Source organism: Corvus brachyrhynchos, unplaced genomic scaffold (assembly GCF_000691975.1).
Source record: "Corvus brachyrhynchos isolate BGI_N302 unplaced genomic scaffold, ASM69197v1 scaffold370, whole genome shotgun sequence".
In the NCBI taxonomy this organism is placed as follows: domain Eukaryota; kingdom Metazoa; phylum Chordata; class Aves; order Passeriformes; family Corvidae; genus Corvus; species Corvus brachyrhynchos.
This window is the reverse complement of record NW_008235977.1, coordinates 4,226,105-4,248,642: the sequence shown is the minus strand read 5'-3', so window position 1 is coordinate 4,248,642 and position 22,538 is coordinate 4,226,105. Positions and strand designations below refer to the sequence as shown.

The 22,538-nt window shown below is 39.5% G+C and overlaps 2 protein-coding genes across 3 annotated transcripts in view; one reads left to right on the top strand and one right to left on the bottom strand.

The window, feature by feature from the left end:
- Window positions 1-3,489: 3,489 nt before the first annotated feature.
- On the bottom strand, window positions 3,490-10,176 carry MSTN (myostatin). Its single transcript, XM_008630155.2, has 3 exons — window positions 9,689-10,176; window positions 7,490-7,863; window positions 3,490-5,371 (listed from the first exon to the last, which is right to left on the bottom strand). Exons 1-3 carry the CDS (start codon window positions 10,059-10,061, stop codon window positions 4,991-4,993), a joined length of 1,128 nt encoding a protein of 375 aa, XP_008628377.1. The 5' UTR covers window positions 10,062-10,176; the 3' UTR covers window positions 3,490-4,990.
- CUNH2orf88 (chromosome unknown C2orf88 homolog) overlaps window positions 9,943-22,538 on the top strand; it is a 39,457-nt gene continuing 26,861 nt past the window's right edge. For both annotated transcript variants that reach the window (XM_017728887.1, XM_017728881.1), the window contains exon 1: window positions 9,943-10,028. The gene's annotated coding sequence lies outside the window, so the exon portion shown is untranslated. The remainder of the gene's footprint in view (window positions 10,029-22,538) is intronic.

Sequence of the window (22,538 nt, the reverse complement as noted above, 5' to 3'; positions counted from 1 at the left end):
AAGAACACAAGTTCAAGATCACAAGTTGACTTGTGGACACTATGGTATTTTATATTTTCTGAAAGTACTGTTTTGAAAGCATGTGTAGTGTGAGAGTTATGTCCACTTCTAAAGAAAAGGAATAGTCTTTCCTGTAGCCTCAGAAGGCCTTAGTGGCTAAGGCTGGTGAAAATCAGCCACACTTACACCCAAAATTCTGTAAAGCTTGTTGCTGATCTTGACACCTCATCTACAGAGGGCTTCACAACTTGTTCTCCTCTATATTCTGGAGCAATAAAAACAGACAGGTTTTGTTTTTTCATTTCATACTCACTGTAATAGTTCTTCATCCCTCCAATTCACCCCGTTTAGCCACCAAAGAGAATAATTCTGCTTAATTTATCAATACACCTAGTAATTAATTGGAGTAGTTCACTGTTGAATGAACTGTACGTTTACACTTCTCCATTTCTTTTTGTTTTGCAAGATTGCTACAACAGATGTTAGCACTATCACTTATTTTGAGATTATTTAGAAGCAGCCAAGAGTGAACAGAACTGTACTTTTTGCCTATTCAAATTCAGAAGTTGGCCTGTAGCCCTAACTTTTTCCTTTGAATTTTGTTAGGGCTTTTATAAACTAAATAGGAGAATCGGAGCTTTAGTGTTTCCAGAGTTTGTTTACATCTTATTTTTATGGCTTCAAACATGTTACACTTGCATTGCAAGCCAGAGTTACAGTCTTACTTCTTGCAGGGGAAGACTTGACAGAAAAGCAGATGCAGTTGCATTAGTAGTTTCTTTGCTGGTGTTAAATCGATGTATAGGTATCTACTTGCTGCAGTTAACATTGTTGGGAGGAAGCTAAAGTGGAAGCACATAGCTAACTTGAGTCAGTTAAAACACACCACTAAGGTTCTTACTGACAATTTTGCTGAGTTACATAGGTACTGTGTTGCTTGCAAAGCTTCTGGCTAGTGCATTCCATTATGAACTGTTTCCTAACATTATTTTTTTGTTGAAATGTACTAAGTTTATAAGTTGAGGTGGGATAATATGGTTGTTAAGTTTGTCCATCCAGTGCTTCAGATTATAATAACCTGCTTTGTTTTACTGTAGCTTTAACAAAATCTGTCTGCCTGGACTGAGCTGTCCAAACCTAATCTCAAGCAGATTTATTTTTTGAGTCGTTTAGCCAAAATAGGTCATTCGCATCCAAGAATGAGTCAATTCAATAATCCTTCTGATTAAAAAAGAAACCACCCAAAAAAAACCTTCAAAAAACCCCAAACCCCCAATGAACAACCACAAACCCCAAACCTAGACTCCACAGAATTGAGGAAAAGCTACCTAAAGCTGTGAATGGATTTGGCCTTTAGTTCTTCCTTTGAAATCTGCTCATATTTAACAAAACAGTACATCTGTGGAAAATTGCAGTGCATCTGTGCTTAGTGGTGATGACTTCTGTGTTCAGCTGTTAATTCCCCACGGGCTCTGTTGAGCATATTGGAAGGTTTCTCCCCTAACTGCAGCTTCCAGCAGATGCAGGATGCACTGGATCTGGTGAAGGGAAAGGAGGGCAGTACTGCAGGGGGGCTGTTCCACCTGCAAAAGGGGCTGTGGGGCAAGAGTGTGGGGTGTGCTGGGGATGGACATTCGCTGGAGTGGGATGGGATGGGATGGGATGGGATGGGAGATGCTGTGAAAAATGGGAGGGGAAATGCTACTTGAGTTACAGTGTAACTGGAGCTGGGTAAGAAATAGGGGTAGAACTGCACTGGAAAACAACTGGCTCATTTTGGGAGCGGAAGAGCTGGGCAGTAGAGCCAAGGGGAAGAGCTGAAGCAATATAGAGTTGAGGGACTGCCCTGTTGTGGGTGTGCATGTGCATCTTGGGGCACTTGAACACTGCCTTGGAAAGCTGGGTTCTACCTGGTTCATTCCTGTTGGGATTCGTAGGATGCCAGACAAGGAAATGATGCTGTTTGTTTCTCACACATCATCCCTCACGGGCTATTTTCATTATTCTGGATACACAGCTTAACAGTGAGGTTTGAGAGCCATACAAAGTATTCACAGATGCTGCTGAAGTCTCTCAGACCTGAGCCTTGGAAATATGAGGATGTAGCGGTAAGAACAGAAGGAATCATTGACATCTTAAATTGATTGTCAATAAACACATTAATTATGAACTATTCAGCAGCTGAAATCAGCAAGATCAAAGCCCAGAGCATGCTCTGTGAGTAGCCCCTTATCTGTAAGGCCAATATTAAATCATGGGAACCAGAACTGCTCTATGATAGTTTCAAGTTTGGCAAAATATAAAAGACGCATACTGCATAAAATTTACGTGGAATAAAATTTGTCTGAGTGTCAAGATGGAATGCTGGTTGGAGTAGATGTTCTTTGGAATTCATATTACTTATTTTCTTGGTTTAATTTTGTTTCCATTGATTCCAGGAACAAAAAATCCCATCACTTGTACGCTGCCTTTGTGCAGGGTACGGTTATTACCAGGCAGCCAATGATGTCACTTGTATGGGGGTAAATGAATTTGCATTAGCTTTACTTTACGCATCATGAATAAAAATAATCCTGCAGGTGTTGTAACTGCACTTTGGTGCAGACTGGGAATATATTTTGTTCCCTGTCAACTGCAGAATCCACGCTGCTGCATCTCTGCAGCTGTTGCTATATGAACTGGCCCAATTAAAGCAGTGAATGTTTAGCTACAGGGTATATGGAAGTTAATTTGAAGTCTCTGAATGGTTTAAAAGCCTCACGCAAGGAGATGCTATTGATAGTTCACATGAGCAGGATGGTACTACTTGGTGCCTGAATGTCATGAATTAAAAGTCAAAGGGCAAAACGTTGGTCTCCCTTAAAGCCAGTGAAAGTTTTGCCTCTGACTTCAACAAACAGAGGATTTCTCCCTTAATTCTGTAACTTTGGTTAGGAGGGGAATTTTGTTGTACTTTTAATTCTTGTGGCTTCACCAAGAGTCTGTATTCCAAAAGTTTTTAGATTTTTATTTAGTCTGATGGTGTTTTGTGGGAAACTAAATTGAAAGTGTATTTAAGGGCCCCAGGGATCTGCTCTGGTGAACTGCATCAGGAGAAGCTGAACATCTGCTTGATGCTTGGACACAGCTTTAGCAGAGCTCCTTATCATTCAAAAGAAATTGCAGAAAATCTGTTTGCTTTTAAGTTTCAAACCTCATTGCTCAAACTTTTAAGTTTTAATGTCCTTACATACAAATTTTTAAAAAGTAAAAAAACTCAATACAAAATATTTACCACCAAGGCAGAAAATATATAAAAGGGGAAGGGAAAGAAAATCAAGCAGTTTTGCAATTTTAGGGTGGTTTTACACAAAGGAAAGTTCAAAACTGAATTCCAGAATATAACAAAAACGTGCATCATACTAACATGAAGGTGTTTTAACAGTGATTGTGTTGTCTTAACAAACACCTGGTTTATCAGTTCTATTTCACATGTGAAATAAAATGGACTTTATAGTAAATAGATCTTTTTAATTTCAATTAACAACTTTTTACTGTAAGGAAAATGTACAGAATTTGTGTGGAAATCCGTGTATTATGTTTACTCAAATACAGAAAATACTTTGCTGCAAACTTTTAAATATAATAAAATGCATTTAATAGCAATCTTTTGTGGTATCATCATTATTTATGAACATAACATTCAAAATATGGAAATTCAGTTGTGGATCAAAATGACCATAAAAAGAGTAAACCAAAGAACCTTATAAACATGTCAACAGCCATCATTTGTCCTAGATGGCTCATACCAATGTAAAAAACATATAAAATGTAGAATAATTCTCAACATATGGTTTACTTTGTTGCATTGTTCCTACATATTATTTGTGTTAAAATCCATAAAATTATATTATGAAGAGAATATTGGGGTTTGTTTATTAAACTAAAGTACAGGTTAGAGTTATTCTTTTCTTGTGATGAACATATACCAACAGTGATTAAAAAATAAACATTTATTTACAAAATATTGATGCATACATATTACACAAGTCAGTTATATCAAAGTGGTTTTTAAACAATATCTGTAGCAACCAACTATTTGCATTGGTTTACCATAGTGCAAATGGTAATGTTGCAAAGGCAGGTTAAAATGTAGGATTGCAATTTGAATGTTGGACTTCTCTGCTGCCTTCTGTTTTTCTATGTCTAGAAAACTATTCCTTTTCATTTAAAAAATATCGATTTCTTGCGAATGTTGAATAGTGTACCTGAGGATAGGGCAAATTCATTATTAAGCCTAAATTCTTTCACTTACATAACTATCTTTCTATTTACTCAGCCTGCTTACGTAGCACCATTGCCATTGATTACTAAGATACTAATGAGAAAAAGGAATGGAAACACGCTAAATACACTATGCCATCCCTAATTTCAGGATTTGTCCATTTATGTGGAATTTCATCTGATACATTTCACAAGTCTGCACTATATATTCAAGTGTTTAAGGATGATTCTGGTGGTATTGTGTAGTGGCGTATATGTTACCAGTATATATGTTCCTGTAACTATGATATTAAGTGAAGCTGTGAAGAAAGGAACCTAAAAGCCTGCTCCTTCTGTCCTCAGGTGAGAAGGAGTTTGCTTTTGATTACCAACATGTACTGAAACCTGCATATAAATTTGCATCCGAATGACTGAATATTGATTCCCTCGTAATGTAAGAACTTCATGGATTAAATCCGGTGATTTGACTGTAGCTTTTCTCTTTTGCTGGCTCACAAGCAGCCATCAGGTAATTACATTGTCCTTTAGTTCACGTTCTGTAGCTGGTGCTGCACTAAATCTGTACGGTAGCACACAGGAGGTCGGCAATGCCTTGTGTACGTAACTTCACAGTTTGAAAGACTGGTGAGGGGGTATAACTTTTTCTTTTTTTTTCTTTTTTTTTTCTCTTTTTTTTCTTTTTGTGGTAGCTTCCATGATTTGTGAAGCAGTGGATCTGACGGGGATCTCATGAGCACCCGCAGCGATCTACAACCATGGCTGGTATCTTGCCATAGATGATTTGTTCCTTCCCATTGAAATACAGCATATTTATGGGGGACATCTTGGTGGGTGTGCAGCAAGGGCCTGCCGAGCCTCTGGGGTTTGCTTGGTGCACGAGGTGGGTGTGCGGGTATTTTTGTAAAAACACAAATTCACATTCTCCGGAGCAATAATTCGCTTTGTATCTTTTAGGAGCGATAATCCAATCCCATCCGAAAGCTTCGAAATCCACCGTCAGTGGGTAGCGACAACATCGGGATTCTGTCGAGTGCTCGTCGCAGTCGAGACCAAAATCTCTGCGGGACCGTTTTGGGGTGTCTGTAACTCTGACCTCTAAAAATGGGTTCTGTGAGAAGAGGAGAAGGAACTGGAATCATTTCTGGGGTAAGCCCAAGTTCACTAAAAATATGCAAATAATATTTCAGATGTAGATGTATCAAATTAATATTCTGAAATGAAGTTTAAAAACAGAATTTTACCTCCTACAATTCTGTTATAGTTATCTCTGTATTTCCCTGCTATTTCTCTATACAGAGCTTTAAGACCCTGAGTATTTGTCCCTGAAATCCCCACTATCTCAGTGCTAGAATCATTTAACTGCTATAAGAACATTTCAGAAATTTGGAGGATGCTGGATTTTTACTTTTGGTGTGAGTTTTGTTTGTTTGTTTTAAACTCCATAATAATAGCTTTTGTGAGTCCTTCTGAAATTTCCTCCATTAAAAGCATATTGAGTTCAGGCTTTCTGGATATCAAGGAAGGTTTTTTGTCCAGACCAAGGAGGACAAAAGTTGCTCCTCTATTGCTGCCATGCTTGAATGACTCTGTGACTGAATGAAATTGGAGGGGCAGCTAAATATTTTGACTCCTGGAAGAGTCCTGTGGCCAGGAATGTACTTTTGGCAGATTTCCAGCCACATGCCTCCTACCAAGGTTGTGTTTCCACAGTCACCAACTGAGACTAGAAGGGAATTGCAACCATCATGATCATGAGTTTGAAAAAGTTCCCGAAGCTGCTCCCTTTCACACACTGATTTCTGCCCCTTGTGCTGGTTTGGCATTGATGGGGCCATTCCACAAAGACCGTTCCTCCGGAATGAGTAACAGCCCAGCTAACTTTGTTACACAGGTTTCCCTCTGCCCCGATACCCGCCTTCTTGGCTGCGAGCTGTGGAGCTGCTGGAAGTGCTCTTCCCAAAGGTAAGTTATATGGGGAGGAGTTTGGTGAGAGGAGCACCCCTGTACCGGGAGCTGCTGGAGAGGAGCTGGAGGCAAGAGAGGAGAGATTTCCTCTTCCGTTATCAGCTGTGCCTCTAACCCTGCTCTGCCACTGAAATGTTAATTTATAGATGGTGATAGCCATGGGTTATCCATATGTATAATCATCTGAGTGGATGGAGGTGGTGAAGACATACCTGATCATGATATCCAGCTGGCCTGTTTCAAATACAGGAGATCCGTATTGATATTGGATGTACAATTAAGGTATCACAGAGTTTTCTTTTAAGCTCTTTTTAATTATATTATGCTGCTGTGAAGTTAAATGTTGCATAAATATGGTTGGACACAATGAACTTAAAGGTCTTTTCCAACCTAAATATTTCTATATTTCTGTGATCAACAGATTCATCTACTACATAAAAGTAGAATAATATTCTTCATACTGTATTCAAAAGGAGGGATCACTTCATTGTGATAAGTTCAGAAATTTTTATAGGTTGTAGATGATTAGTGATTTGCAGAAACAAATAGCAAGGGAAATACTGTAGTTTCACCTCAGGTTTACTTCAGGTGTACTTGTGGGTACACTTCAGGTTTAATTTGTTCATCTATTCTTATAAAAACAAACCAGATAGTTACTTTATGCTCTTTCTTATCATTATGACTCAATTATTGTATCAAGCAGAATTTCTTTATTCAGACGTTTCTAGAATGATGCACTCTATTAAGTATTGGAATATAAAGAACTTAACATTATGGAGAAGATCTGTTCTCACCTTCGTAAAGAGACAATTCTTGTTGTTTAATAGAAAATATGTGCATAGAGAGTATGTAGGAACTCCCTTGCCTTCTCAGCAATATTGGAGGCATCTTTCCTACCAATCAAACAATCTAAAGACTGTTCTTTTAGCTTTATGTGAAATAGCTCCTTATTGAGCAGTGTTTGCACTCAGAATTGAAAACAATGTTACTTTGATAGTATCATCCATCAGTAATTGCCAAAACCTTTTCTAGTTAATGCCTCGAAATGTCTCTCTGAAATACTACAATTTCTCTCAATTTTTTAAATAGGGAAACAGGCAGAGGAATGCTACTGATTTTTGGCATGATCAGAGAGTAAAGAATGAAAGAATTGGACATACAGAACTTTTATCTTCCATTCCCTAAACAATGCATCCATTTTAACCTTAAAACAGAGCTTAAATGCTTTTCAGTGAAATGGGATTTTTCTAAATAGACTTACCAATCCATCTTCCCCCGGTCCTGGAAAAGTTACAGCAAGATTCCGTCCGTTCTCATCAAAAGCTTTTATTTCGATGCCTAAATTGGATTCAGGCTGTTTGAGCCAATTTTGCAACACTGTCTTCACATCAATACTCTGCCAAATACCGGTGCCTGGGTTCATGTCAAGTTTCAAAGATCGAATTCCAGTATATCTTGTACCATCTTTCATGGGTTTAATAAGTCTCAGGATCTGCACAAACACCGTTGTAGGTTTTTGGACTTGCCTCAAGTATATCCACAATTGGGCCTTTACTACTTTGTTATATTGTATTTTAGAGCTAAACTTAAAGAAGCAACATTTTGGTTTTCCCTCCATTTGTACAAGTAAATCAGCTATAAATGAATGGAAAGAACAGATTACTGAACAGAGAACAAGAAAAAAAGCATATATAAACCTGACTATTTTTTTTCAGACTGCATAGGAAATACTACAGTATGTTATAAAGAGTACCAGTAATAAAGTGGATTTAACTTAATTGATTTTCTATGGTTTACACTCTACAGCAACATTAATAGATGTCAACAAAATTATTATTCTATCACCTACTACCAATTCATTTCTGCTGGTCACCTCCTGAGGACCTTCATAAAGCATGCAGAATAGCAATTCTGCATAAGCTGACTCGACACGTGTGTGGTGATCCAGCTATTTCTAATTTACTCCAAAGCCTCAGCGTGCTGCAGACCATACAGCCCTGGGCAAACTGCATGAACATTTAAATTTCTTTTCTCAGTGGAAGAAAATAATTGAGAGGATTAATATAAGGATCATTTTGTTTTCATTTGAATTATATTAGAGGAAAGTCACGTGCAGTGCTGCGCTCCTTCTTCCTGTAGCCTATGATGCAGCTGTCATACCTAGTCATGGCAATATCTTTCCATGCCAGGATAAAATGGGTAGTACTAATCCTAAATGGTGCAGGGCTTTAACATTCATAAATCTCGTCACTTAAGATACCTGTCTCTTTAGTGCATTTAAAATAGCTCAAGGGCTTTTTATAAGATGTAGGAAATGAACTCAGCAATGAAACACAACAACTTTTCTTCAGTCACTGTAACTATGAAGCAGTTTGATTAAAAATAGTTATAAAGCCTTATACATAATAGGCTGGAATAAAAGTGCAGGCAGACCTCAGCTTTGTGATAAGGCTGCAGTAAAATAATGCTATTAAGTGCCCATCTCAATAATTACTAAGTTGAAAAATTTCACTGAAGAATTTACTTTTTCATCTGTGGGTTCATTTTTAGCTGGTGAGAGCAGCTGATATTATTCTAGTCTGCATATCATAATGATATCTCTAACTGCTAACATGTCTTATATGTCCTGTCATCTTTTTCCTTTTTGACATCATATTCATAAGTGTTATTTAAAAAAACAGCTGCCATAGTCAAATACCTTAGCTGATGAAGAACATAAGATACTACAGTATTAGCTGTGCAAAAGATACTTGATAGGAGCCATAGCAGATGTTTAGCACTCGGAAGATAACTCAGAATCTGCTCATTCAGTAAATGCCTTCATTCTTCCTTGGCATGACTACGTGAGCTGATTGCTATAGCACGGACATTTTTACATTTAAGTCTGTTACACACATATTTGCTTTAAATATATAGTTTTAACTCCGAGGTGGGTGGTGCTAGTTTATGGGATCAGCAAAGAAGCAAGAATTTAACTCTCTACTTGCACTTGCTATAGCATGTTGCAGTTAGGTAGATATAGTGCTCTAAGCTGCATTTCTGTTGATTTCTATTGCTTCTAAAAATACTGGCCAGTGAAACCTCCCTCACAAAAATATAGTTCTCTCGTTATCTGCACTTGTACTTTATATTTGTGAGAGGAAATGCCCTGAGTGCTGCAGATAATGAAGTTGACTAAACTGCAGATCTCCCTTTGCTTTCTAAGGCAGTGGGCAAATCCTAAGTGCTACAGGGCACACACATTATAAGGAGCCGAAAACCAAACAGTAAAACAAAGGATTGCCACACGGTCATCTGAACCTGGCTCAAATTCTTTAGTAATAATGCTCTCCTCCCTCCCTCCAGCAGACTTCAGTCAGCAGCCTGTTGGGAGAGCCTGAGGAGGAGTTGTGTGGCTCTACAGCAGAGAGACAACTCTCTCGGAGGGGCAGTGGGAGGCGAAAGAAGCAGGGTTACTTACACTCTGTAGGCATTGTGATAATCGTTTCGGTGGTGGCATGATAGTCATCATCTTCCAAAGAGCCATCGCTACTGTCATCTCTCTGGACATCATACTGATCAATCAGTTCCTGCAGTGGAGGAGCCTTGGGTAAAAGTTGTTTAATAACATCCCTGCTAATGTTAGGAGCTTGTTCCAGACGCAGTTTGCTGAGGATTTGAATTTTTATGGCTTCTATTCTGGAAGATTTTGTATTCTGTCTCCACGTACAAGCATTGCACAGTCCGTCCTTTTCAGCGTTCTCTGTGGGCTGACTACTGTCATCTAGAGCCACCAGATCAACTGAAATCAGCATGAACAGGTAAATATAAGCATAGAGCACTAGCTTTTGCATGATCTCACATTCAGTGCAGCACTTTTGCCTTCTTTTTTTTCCCCCTCCCCCTTTCCCTTTCAGTCCTAAACAGATCCGTGAAAGCAAATGCAATCTGAGAGACAGCTTGCCACACTGGTGTACCTTATATATTCCAAGGGGGCTTTTTATACTCCAACTTTGATTAGGCTCATGTCGTCAAACCCGACGATTGGTTGCTGTCCCAACAATGAATCTGGCTGTCAGAGGGTAAAGCCCTGTCGATCACAAGTCACTAGACAGCATTTAGTTACAGCCAAGGGTGAACTGATTTATCTGGATACTTCGCAGAGGATATGCCTTCACATTCTGAAAGGATATATTTCCAAGTATTGTGGGCAGCAGTACTGAAAGACAGCACTGTCATTCTTAAATATTATACCAACTGTGTACTTGTACTATGAATCAAGAGAGACCTTGCTCTAAACTTGCTTTAGGCTTCTACCAATCTTTCTGACTTGAAAGTTTGTTCTGTTTAAAAGAAAATCCCAAGGGGTTACTGTTAGCAGGCAGGAAAATAATAGTTTAGAAATGGATTGCAAAGAGTACTAATTTATGTTGTTTAACAACTAATAAATATTCAGCAGTTCCTATTTCAGAAAACCTTACTGGGTTTTCCTAGACATTAGCTAAAGCAGTATTGGAGATTTTGTGCATATCTGACACTATGCAAATGCCTCTCTTATTTGTTTGCCCCTTTAACATACATTAAAATCCACAGAAATAATCCTTTACTGAATTAACAGTCAGTTATGAAACGTGAGTCTGTCCCCTCTTCATGCTGTCACCAGAATCCTGGGCAGTAAATTAAGTATCTTTAATAACAAAGGTATTTTAAGGAGTATCTTTAGCTACTCACTTTAATATTACACAGGAATAGTTCAACTTGCTATTTTCATTATTAGTGAAAACGTTAAAAGCCTTAAAATATTTGAATCGCTACTGTGTATTTATCTTCTGTTTCCATGTAACCTTTTATTTCTCTTCAAAATGTCTCTGTATTATGTCAACTTAAGTGGTATCTCTGTGCTTTTTTTACTTTCTATGCAAATACTTAGAAATTCTCTTATGTCTTATATATTAAAAATACAGTTTTAATATTCTTTCTGCATAAGAGAGATACATCTATGTGTAATTGTATAGGTTATGGCTTATAAAATTTTATATTGGATCTTAAAATCAAATGTAGTCAGCCTTTGGTGTGCTGTTACCAATAATTATGGAACTCACAGTGTGGAGGGGGATACTGCTCAGCACAGACTGCATGTCACAGCAAACAGAAACCCTGGAATTGGTATGTGTTGTATATATTTTTATGTTTGGAATCTGTGTATTACAGCAAAGGGAAATCCTGGAATTTCATGCAATACGCCAAAGTTTGCCTAAGTTGGGACTGAATTTTCAGTTTCTCATGGTTTCTTTTCTTTTCCCATTTTGAGTACACCTAAAAATATGTCAGAAAAGGTGTTTTGCATGTGTTCATGTAAGAAAAACATTGGTATAGGTAAAGATGTGGACAGAACTCTCAAAAAAAATTTTTTTCTGCCTGGTCATTCATATTTTTTTGGTATCACCTCCCCAGGGCATGCAAATTCACTGTATACCACAGAACTGAGCCTAATATTCAGCTCATTACCAGTGATATAAATCACAAGTATTCAATTGAAATTGGTCGTCCTGCCCTGATGTAAAGTTGATGCAAGTGATAGATGTATCATGCTCACACATTCCAGGCATACAGCCTTAGGGTCAGACCCTGATATTCTGATTTTAGCCAAAAACCCATGTTCAAAGCGAGCAGTTTGCTGCCTTAGCTCTTGAGCATCTGAGTTTTACACAGAGACCGATGCAGCTACTCTCAACATGTGGTAACATAAATGGGCTGTGGTTCACTGGAACTAGAAGTCAGGAGTTTGCAGTGCAGACTGCCTGCCATGCCTATAACACCTTTAAAACAGACTCTTAGGACATTTTAAGTGCTAGAAATGTGTTTTTATGGAAGATGCATAGGATGATTCACAGTAAGAATCTTTCTGAAAAGCACTGACCTGTTGGTGAATTTTTGGGGGGATTTAAGTTGGAGTTTGTTTACTATTATGACAGCAAATGCCATCATAAAATCATTTTTAATTATTTCTTTATTTTAAACTAGAATGACTTAACCAGATGGCTGTAAAAAGAAATCTAGTCCAAGTGGAAACTTTGACAGGTACCAGGTTTCACAGCAGAAACAGTTTAAGATAATGGTTCATCAATAAACAGATGGAAATAATGATGCAGTCATTGATATGAAAGTAATTCAGTGTTGTGGCAGACCATGTCTAAAAGCCACTCATGAGGGAGAGGGGCAAGAGAGGTGCTCAGCAAGGCCTCAGCACTGTGCCTCCTCTTGGGCTGTGCTCTGCAGCCACACTGGTACCTGGCCTGCTCCTTCTCCTGCAAGCCTTCCTGCTCTGGCTGGCCAGCATGAATGTGCAGAGCTTCAAGATTCTTTTCCCAGGCTTCTGCAGAGATTCCATTAATCTGCAAACTAGAGTCCCTTTGCTCCCTTCTGTGCAGCACTTATTTATGGCTGCAGGACCAAGGCCCTCTCCTGTAAGCCTGACACCCCAGTGAGCTCTGAGGAAGAGCTCAGCTTGCTCTCAGGTGACGCATGGTGGCAAACAGACCCTGCTGAGCACCGCTGTTCAGGAGGCAGCAATAGCAGCTGGAGTGGTGGCACAGGCACTGCTGTCTGAGGGTGACAAAAGCACCCCAGAATTCACCAGCAGCTGCATAACAGCAATATTTTTCCATTTCCCTCATAAAATGCATTTCATATGTACTCTGAATAACTCTGGGCTGTTAGTAGAATACTTTTCATCTTTTCTGGTTTCTGGCTTATTCTTTTTTCTCTGAAATTGCAAGAATTTAGGGAAGAGCACAATGAGTTGCACTTGATCGGGAGCTCTTGAAGAATCTAATTTCTTTGATAATAATAATAGAATATGTGGTTTTTCTGTCTGACTGGCATTGTAGTGTTTTTGGAAAGTGAAGACTATAGAAGAAGGTGATAGAGGGGAGGAAAATAAGTGATAAAGAGACCAGGTAAAAGTTGTTCTAAAATTTATTAGGCAAAAAATACTTTGAAAAACCACCACAACAACAAAACCCTAACACATTATCACTATCAAAACTAAAGAAGAGTTAAAAATGAAATGCACATCTTACTGAATGTTATGGCATTTTAATAGTATCTTTGGGATTTGTGTCATTCTACCCGTTGTGCCTGCCAATAGTGAATAGTATTCCCAATCCTGACTATGTGGAGATCATGGCTCAGGCCCCCAAAATCAAGCACTGCAAGAATGTTCCTTTTTAAAGGAAAAAGGCATACATCTGTCTACCTGGCAACTTCTCCTCTACTTTCCCCCTTCCACCATGAGCTCTTGGAAAAACCTTAAAAAATTTTTTTGAAAAATTAAAAAAAAAAAAGGAAAAAGAAACTAAACCCACCCCCTACAAATTTGATTGATATAGAGGTTTCAAAGACATGCTGTAACTGCAAGTTCTATGGAAAAACAGTGACTGTGCAGAGGAAAAGGAGATTACTAATGCCCTCCCTGAGGAGAAGGTGAGCAGAGCCCAAGCATTACCCATCCTTTTTGGCAGGCTCTTTAGCCAGTGAGCTCGTGCTCCCTCGGCAGTGCTCAGCACGCCACTCGCCCTGGACCATCCCCAGCCTGTCACCCCTGCCCGGCCAGCAATGCACACAGTGTGCGCAGGGACAGCAGGATGGGATCTCAGCTTGTTTTGGGGGAGGACCAAGCGGACATGGAAGGGAACCAGGACATTTCTGAGAAAAAGGAGACTTACAGGAGTATGAAGGAGCTGCTTTCCTGGCAGGGGAGGAAAGGGACATGGGTTATAACCCTGCAGCAACTGGGCGACTTCATCCTGCTGTAGGCTGCATTTTCAAACACTTCTTTACAGCCTGCAGGACCAGAAATTCACTTTTCTTTAATCTCTTGTTTAAGTTAAATGAAATATTTCTCATAATTGATTCACTTCAGAAGGTAGAACTTGAAGAAACAAAGCAGGTGTTGCAAAATGCACTGTAAATCTGTGATTGCTCTTTACATTGATGTCAAGTCCTACCTCTGAACCAGTTGGCTTCGCTCCCTGGTTTGCTTATAAGGAAGAGATAACATTCCTCCTGAGCTGCTGTGGAAGATACTAATTGAGTAAGCTTTTCTCTCACTTTTGTCAGCACAAAGCCTAAATTCCAGAATAGCAAAATGAAATGGATAGAAAACTCAATTTTAAGTCTTTTTGGACTAGACTCATCTCTTTCTTTGCTGCTATAAGCTGGAAATAATTATTGTGAAGTTATTTTGTTTAGAACAGTGAAATTTGAATAGAAAAATTCAGACGTACTTAAATGTAGTGGAGTTAGGGTGTTTCAAGTGCTTAACTATGAGTCCAGCTGTCTTAGCTCACCAGATGCTTTCTCTTAGCCACTGGAATCACAAGATAAATGCATTACTTTGAACCACAAAGCAGATATAAGGCCATGTCTATAAAACACCTAGAAAGAACTCTTGCAGTAACAAAATGCCTGTGGAAACATGATTGCAATTACATTATGTAAATGCATCCACTGTAGGGCAAGCATAGCCACTTTTAAACTTACTACCATGAACTAAAATATGAAGGCTGTAACTCGTGTGAGTTCCTGCTCTGTAACAAATGGCTTGAAAGAGTTTGTCCTTTGCTATACTTTTTTTTTTCCCTAAGAAAGTAGTCATATATAACCTTTTAAACATTCTGGAAGTCAACTTCATATATGTTGATGGTATGAATATTTAATTCCTTCAGCTTGCCAAGAAAGAAATATGTCCATCTTGGTTTTACCAGTTCTGAGTTCTAGATATCCTGTTTCACACGGGAGAAGAGCAGGCATGGCTCAGGGAATGGATTACTTGGTACACTGGCATCTGGATGGGCTATACTGCAACTCCTTCTCAACCCCTGCTGGCAGATGGCTTTCCCATGAAGACCAAGAACGTTCAGCGATTTGGGATTTTCAGTGGTCTCCCATGAGGTGTATTTGGGTCTGTGGTTTGAGTAGCAGGACAAAATGTCACTCTCTCTGGAAGATGATTTCCTCCACTCAGAAGCTGCGGGAAGGAGTGTCTCACAAGCCATGGTATGCAATTGTGCAATGGATAAAATGGGGCAAACAGGTAAAACTGGTGGCAAAGGGCTGCTGTGGCCATTTCAGCCCATGATGCACCTCTCAGCTTGCCCAAGAGATGCTGCTGAACATAGCCTTTGGGGAAGTTGTATAGGGTTACCTTCAGCTCCTGGCCATCTCCCTCCTGCCTGCAGCTTTTTTGTTGCCGTGCATAACTGTGCCTCTGGAATTGGGCCAAAAATACCCTGTTGCTTTTTCCTCTCCTGCGTGTTCCAGTACACATTGCTCCAGAACTAGCCTGATACAGTAGTTGAAATGAACTCTAGAAGCAGATAGGGAAGTATGTTAAGTTCCTTAAAACTTTGAAGGAAGGGTGCAGTTATCGTGAAAGCTTCCAGTTTTTCTGAGTTCTTTTGTATTTAGGATTTTATTCTGCAGCCTTTGCTAAGGTGTCTATGTATCTTATCATATATCTTGTAAAAGAGCCCTATTTAACATTAACTTAATTCTAAGGGTTCTGCCCTTCTTAAAGGATGCTGTCTTTTCTTTCTTTTCTTTATAGTTGTAGCTTTTCTACTTTTACCGGTAATTCCTGACATTCATCCTGACCTTCATCTTCAATGTCTTTTAAAATAGCTGCATCAGCTGCTGCATCACTGATGACAAACCTTGGATTCCTCTAAAGAGTTGTTACCGTGCTTGGAGAGGTTTCACTTGTGCATTTGCACAAAGTGTTTGAAATACCAAAATACTTTCTCTTGGCATCACCAGCCACAAAAACGGTTGTTTTTGTTACTCCAAGGCACAGCTCTTCGAAGGGGATTTTCACCCCAGGAGGTCAGTGATTTTGTGTGAGTGGCGTGTCCTCTGCTGGGTTGTTCTGGAACAGCATCTGTTGGGAAGCGAGGGCTGCTGCTCTGAAGTGGTTTTTTTTCTTTTTCCTTTTCCTGTTTCTTTCTCCTTTTATTTTTTTTCCTCTTTTTTTTTTGTTTTGTTTGTTTGTTTGTTTGTTTGTTTTTAATGCATAAGGTGTTAAAAGCTAACATGTTCCTGAAAGAACAAGAAAACGTGGTTTTGCAAAATGCAGTGAATTTGGCTCTGTTCAATCTTCCCCAGTGCCATTATGGACTGAATTAATTAGCTTTTTTATTCAGAAGATAGCTATTTGTGGAATAGATTTGGCTTGTCATCCTAAACTATCCCTTTGCTGCCTTCTCTATGACCTGCATGCCTCCTTTGCTTTGGTCCCACTCTGTGGTTTTTGCCTCTACTGAATCCACAGGCTGGATGGGAACAGCCTGTAACACCCACTTGTCTATAAGCAATAAGAAAAATCACAGCAATATAGCAACATACAGGGCTAAGAAAGCTTTTTCCCTCTTCTGCTCACTTGCACTGGTGACCATCAGGTGCAGTATCACCTCCCTCCTGGTAGGGCTGTCTATTACCCGGCCAGAGAAGTTATCCTCCTTGCACTCCAGGAGTTTTCTGGGTCACCTGCAGCTCACTGTGTTGCTTTCCCAGCATGTCAGGGTGGTTGAAGCCCCTCAGCAGGACAAGAGCCTGTGAATGGGATGCCTCCTGTAGGTGGGCCAAGAAGGCTTTGTCAATAGGCTCCCCTTGATTGGGGGACCTGCAGTAGACACTATCTACAACATTCCTTGACTTCATCTCTGATTCTTCCCCATAAGCTCTGAACCTGCTCATGGCTATTCTTTAGAGACAGCTCTTCACTCTCTGTCCATCTCCTGATGTAGAGGGCAAACCCTCGCCCTCTCTTTCCTCACCTGTCCCTTCTGAACAGCCTGTAGGCATCAATAGCCGCACCCCCGTCCTGGCATTTGTCCCACCTGAGGAATGACAAGTAAGTCACAGTTTTTAGTAGCACGGTGGCTTCCAGCTCCTCCTGTTTGCTGCCCACGCTGTGTGCAGTGGTGTAGAGGCACCTCAGCTGGGCACTCTGAAGTATTTCACTGGTGTTTCCATCTTGGTTCTGACTGCCTCACAGTGCCCTGGTTCATCTCTGCAAGACCTGAAGTGTGCTCCAGCACAGCCACTGTGTCTTGGAGCCACCAGCTCAGGGCTCTTGCTGGCATCCCATCCCTCTAACCCTGGCATGTCATCCCACAACTTGTCATGGCCAATCTTGATGTTATCCCCTCTCCCATCAAGTCTAGTTTAAAGCTCTGTTAGTCAGCCCTGCTGATTCATGAGCAAAGACCTTTGAGGAAGCTGAATTCCATCTGATGCCAGCAATAAGATGAAATTATGGTGAAATTAAACTTTCCTTTCTGCCATGTGCTCATCTATGGTCAGGTTTAGACAGGCACAATCCTAGTGCCTCTAGGATTGAATGAAAAGCAGCGGTAACATCCTTGAAGAAATAAAGCAACATTCAGATCTGCACTCATTCAAGAACGCCTTTGAATCTGGTGTATTCATCACCAAAGGTTGAATTTACTACTGAGAGCTAGGCTACCCGATTTAACCCTGGCATTAAAAATTAATGTTAATGTAAATTTTTAATAACCCTATGGAAAAAGTTAAGAAAATAGCTGATTATGAAGAAATATGACATATTACAAACATATAACCTTACAAAGTTATTTAACGTCATAAGTGTATTATGGGAAAATGCAGGCATGAAAGGCTGTGGTTTCTGAGGAAGCTGCTTCTTTTAAAGTAGGACCCTGAAGAATCAGGTATTTATGAAAACTGCTGTACAAAATAATACAGAGACAGGAAATCACATAAGCTGCTTTGGGGTTTTAGAAGACAGAGAGCAGATCGGAGGCTGCGTAAAACTGCTTGATGTATTTGATTCTCACTTGGAGGAAAAGAACATAAATGCTACGTTTTGTAATAAATTAGGTACCTTGGGAGGATTTTCACATAACTACTACAACTGTTTACAAGTGTTGGGGCATCCAAGAAGAAACTCAGCTTTAACTCCCTCTCCTTTATATCTTCCCTTATTTGTTGTTCACTCCCTGCTGATGTAGTAAAGACGTTCCCTATTTATGAGCTCCATTATGAAGCATCACATAAGAGCACCAACAGAAGGAAAGCTGCCTGTACTGGCTAAAGCATTAGATTTACTGCCCTTTTCTCTTGGGAATTGCCTCTGGTTCCTCTAGGAGACACTTCCAATTCCTAACAATTTTAAAGGCTGATGCTTTAAAAATTTAAAAGTTTGGTTTTGGTTTTTGTTTATTATCCTTGGGATTTCAAGTTTTTCTCTCCCACCAGCCTGCTAGTTGGCAACATTAGCCAACTGGTTGATAAACAAGAATAAGCCACAAGGGAGTTTACTGTTTGGGGGGTTTTTACCATCAGTAACAGACTTTCAACCCCCTCTACCATTCTGCAGAAATTTAAAACTACTTAAGGATTACCTCTTCATAGCAAAGAGCCTGACTATCACTGTATCCATGGATATATGCCCCACACTCATGGAAATCATGTGAAGATTTCATACTCTCTATTGACTATGCAAAGAATTGAAAGGGTGCTTAAAAAACAGAGATCACATATTAAGTCTGAAGTATTACAGTGGTTGTTTCTTCAGAGATTATTTTTAAGATATCCTAGTATAATGAAGGCTGTAGAGTGGCTTTTAGTGAGTAGATCTGGAAGAGCTAATAGAGAAAAATATTCCATGGATACCCAGATTAATAGATACAGAGTTATTTATTTGCTACTGATTTTGTGATAATTACACAAAGCTTTTTTTATGTCAAGTGAACTTTGCACCAGGGTTTTTCCAGTACACAAATCTGAGGAACTTCACAATTGCTTCTGAAGTTTTGAAAAGAAAAAAGGCTTGCTGCATACAAAAGCCAAGGTTATGATCAATTAAAAATGTAAGCACTTGACCAAACTTTTGAGGCTTTCCAGAGCATATTAATGAAAAGAGAGGGATGGTACAATTAGGAATGCAGTGCAAAATGGAAATAAAATTGACGACATCAAATTACTTTATTATACTTTCTACAATTTACTGAAGTAGCTCAACATTAAGAAATGGAAGCATTTTGTCATTCTGTCCAAAGCCTCTAGAACAAATGAGAATTAGTGAATAACTATTGAATTGTGCAGTTGTCTGCTTTGCTAATTCTGAACTTTAATTGATGTATCTAATGATTTATATGAGTAACTCTGAGAAAGCAGTGTGGTAAATTTTAATATCCTAGTAATAACTTGGTAGAGAGAAATTGCTTCACTAGATCCTAAACTGTGTTAAAAATTACTGTGTTGGTAAATCTCTAGTTATATGGTTTGTGTACATATAATTCCATATAGATAGATATAGATATGTTTAATTAGACATTCAAGCAAAAGAGCAGTTTCTGCTCAACAGCTTTCTCATTGCACTGGCTGGTTTAAGAAATGAGATTTCCTTTCTGTATAGCCCTTCCCTCACATCAGTCAATCAGGCATTATCTGGGGGACCATAATGGCACAAAATACTTGCCACAATTGTGCTACCTGGCGAATGGTCAATGTTTCTTACAAGAAATAAGGTTTATCAAAATAATGTGAAGGAATTACTTATTTCAGTATGTATCTGGAATGATATGAAATGGGTATTTGCTGTTCGTATAGGAAGAATGCTGTACTTAAAAATGCTAACATCTTGCACTTTGGGCTAACATTTAGTGTCACCTGATATAGATATAAATTAGTAATTTATTAATCGTAACTCAGATTAACAGCTTCTTTTTTTTTTCAGTTTGAGCATTGCTGCTGCTGCATAGGGCTAAATTTCCTGTTCTTGCAGCCATTTAGGCCTAATAAAGTGTAACAAAATGAGCAAAGCTGGTAGGCAATTTTGTAGCCTTTCCTGTGAGTAATTTTGAAATAAGCATATTACAAGTGAAAGGATGTTAGTTTTGCATTTTGATATGCTGTGTTTCAAGAAGTTTTTGGAAAGGCCCTAAGCTGTGTTAGCCCAGAGTAAAACAGAACAGTGCAGCAAGTACAAACTCAGAGGATAATACCAGCAAATACCATTGCATAGCACAGAATTTAATTTTTATTTTCCAGAGAGAATCTAATTGAAAAGTGTGTTTCAGTATAATGGTGTCATTCATGGTTTGCAGACCATGAGAAAGTCACCTCTGTCAGTAATTGCTCCAAATAGCAAGGTATGAGATGTGCTCTTTTTAGTTAGCTTATAAAGGATTAGAGCCCCAGAATGCTCCGAGTGTTTGCAGCATTTGGAAAGGTTTTGCTTCCTGAAAACAGCCATCTTCCTAAGCTGGGGCATTAGAGCCAGTCATTGGGGTTGAGTTGCTCTTTGGGAACTGGCATTAATATGCAGTTCCTACAACACACCCATCATGCTTTGTGCACCTCTTTCCTCTCAAATGAGTGTGTTTGGCATCTGCAGTATATAAATCACATATCCTCCTTCCTTGGGAAAGTAACAGGCACTGGGACCAGAGCATGGCTGGCTGGATGCTTGTGCTGGAAGGAAGGGCAGTCAGGGAGCCCACACCCTTGCCAGAAATGCACCAAAGGATCGCCTCACATGAGAAGGGTTGTGGTGCCCTGGCCAAACTTTTCCTCTTTCTGTACAGAATAAGAAAAATCAGCCAACGGTACGAGGGGGGTGTTTCCACTTTGGCTTTCTCACAGCATGGTCCCCATGGAGTTTCTCATTCAGCATAAAAGCAGACAGCACAAGAACACACAGCACAAGCATTCCCAATCACGGGAATTTGTGGAGGATTAGAGGAGACCAACACACGGTCTGCAGCTGCCTGGTTTGTAAAGTAACAGCTATGGAGCATGGGAATGGTGGTTCCTCTTCTCCCAGCTGCAGGTTGTGGTGATGATAAACAAGTATTTTTCCATCTTCCAGCAGTGAATTGAGCTTGGAGTGTATTATTTAGGCTTTAATCTGGGGGGAAGTCAGATTTCCTCTGAGGACAAGTACATTTTCCAGCTTTGCCTTGGGAGACACTTTCCTCACATTTTTTATTCCTGAGAAGTGCCAAGAAGGGAAGCAAAGGCAAGGGGAAAAATGAGAAGCTGGAACCAGCTTGCCCAAATACACTGGCACTACCTCAGCTGAGCTGGTGATGAAGGTTGGTCTGAGACATGGCTAAAGAACTGAAATTATTTTGTCTTATCTACACTGGTTCAGAGCACAGGGGAAAATATCCATCACAGTTTGCATCCAGGTACGCCATTTGCAAATTTGCAACAACTGCAGTAGCTGCTATAAAATAGAGTGGATTTGGTTTGGGGTTTTCCTGCAAAAATCTTTTGTGGCACTCTACAAAGGATAGAGTAAGAGCAGGTGTTTAAAGAGAAGACCACGATAAAACACAAATCTTCTTAATGAGTTGTAATCAACCAAAAAGCTAATGGGGTTGGGGCAGTTCTTGTGAGTGTCTGAGGAGTCACGTCTCCAGAGCAGGCTTTGCATCCATATGGTAAAATCCTTGGGAGCCAGGAATTGAGGTTGCTTTCATTCCAATTCAAACAAGCCTGGTAAGGTTCCTCTGCTTTTGTAAAGATGTAACGCAAATATCTTTTCAATATCTCATTGCCGACTCTCAGGGTTGTATTCTTGGATCTAATTCAGCCATTTAGTGTCCTAAGCATTAACATTCAGTTGATTTATATTTCTGTGCTTACTAATTGCTAATTCCTTAGAATTTATGGGCCTCTTTTTCATCAGATTCAAAGGGCTTTATCCAGAGGTATGAAGGGAAACATGGCTACAGGGAATGCAAACTTTGTAACTTGACCTGATCTCACCTCTCTTATCTCTCCATTCTCTCTTCAGGTTTTCACCAGTGTCTTGTTTTCCAGGAAAACTGTCTTTAAGCTGCGTGTTCTATGACATATGTGCTTTTCTGTTTTCTGCTGTTTAATTAATAACCCACCAATTTTGGCTGAGGCTGTGAAATCAGAGATAACATGTACCTGTTTGAATATAACCAGGTCCTTTGTTATATTACCAAAATCATGGACTCTAGGAAACTGTATAATCCTCAAGAAATCTCAGCAAGCCTGCAAAATAATCTACTGCATCACACCTTGAGCTCTGCTAAGGACTGGCTTTAGTGTCAAAGCCTGCGATCAAAAATCCTTTCCAAGCTTTGAGGTGCACACTGCAGTAGATCTGGGTGCTCTAAATCAGTTATAATGGTGGCATTTCCTGTGGGCTCTCTATGTATTAGGTATTGTCTTTTTAACCCATATGAAATGTCTTTTCTTTCCATTCCATTATATGGTCTATTGTACTCTCTCTTTTTTTAATTTATTTT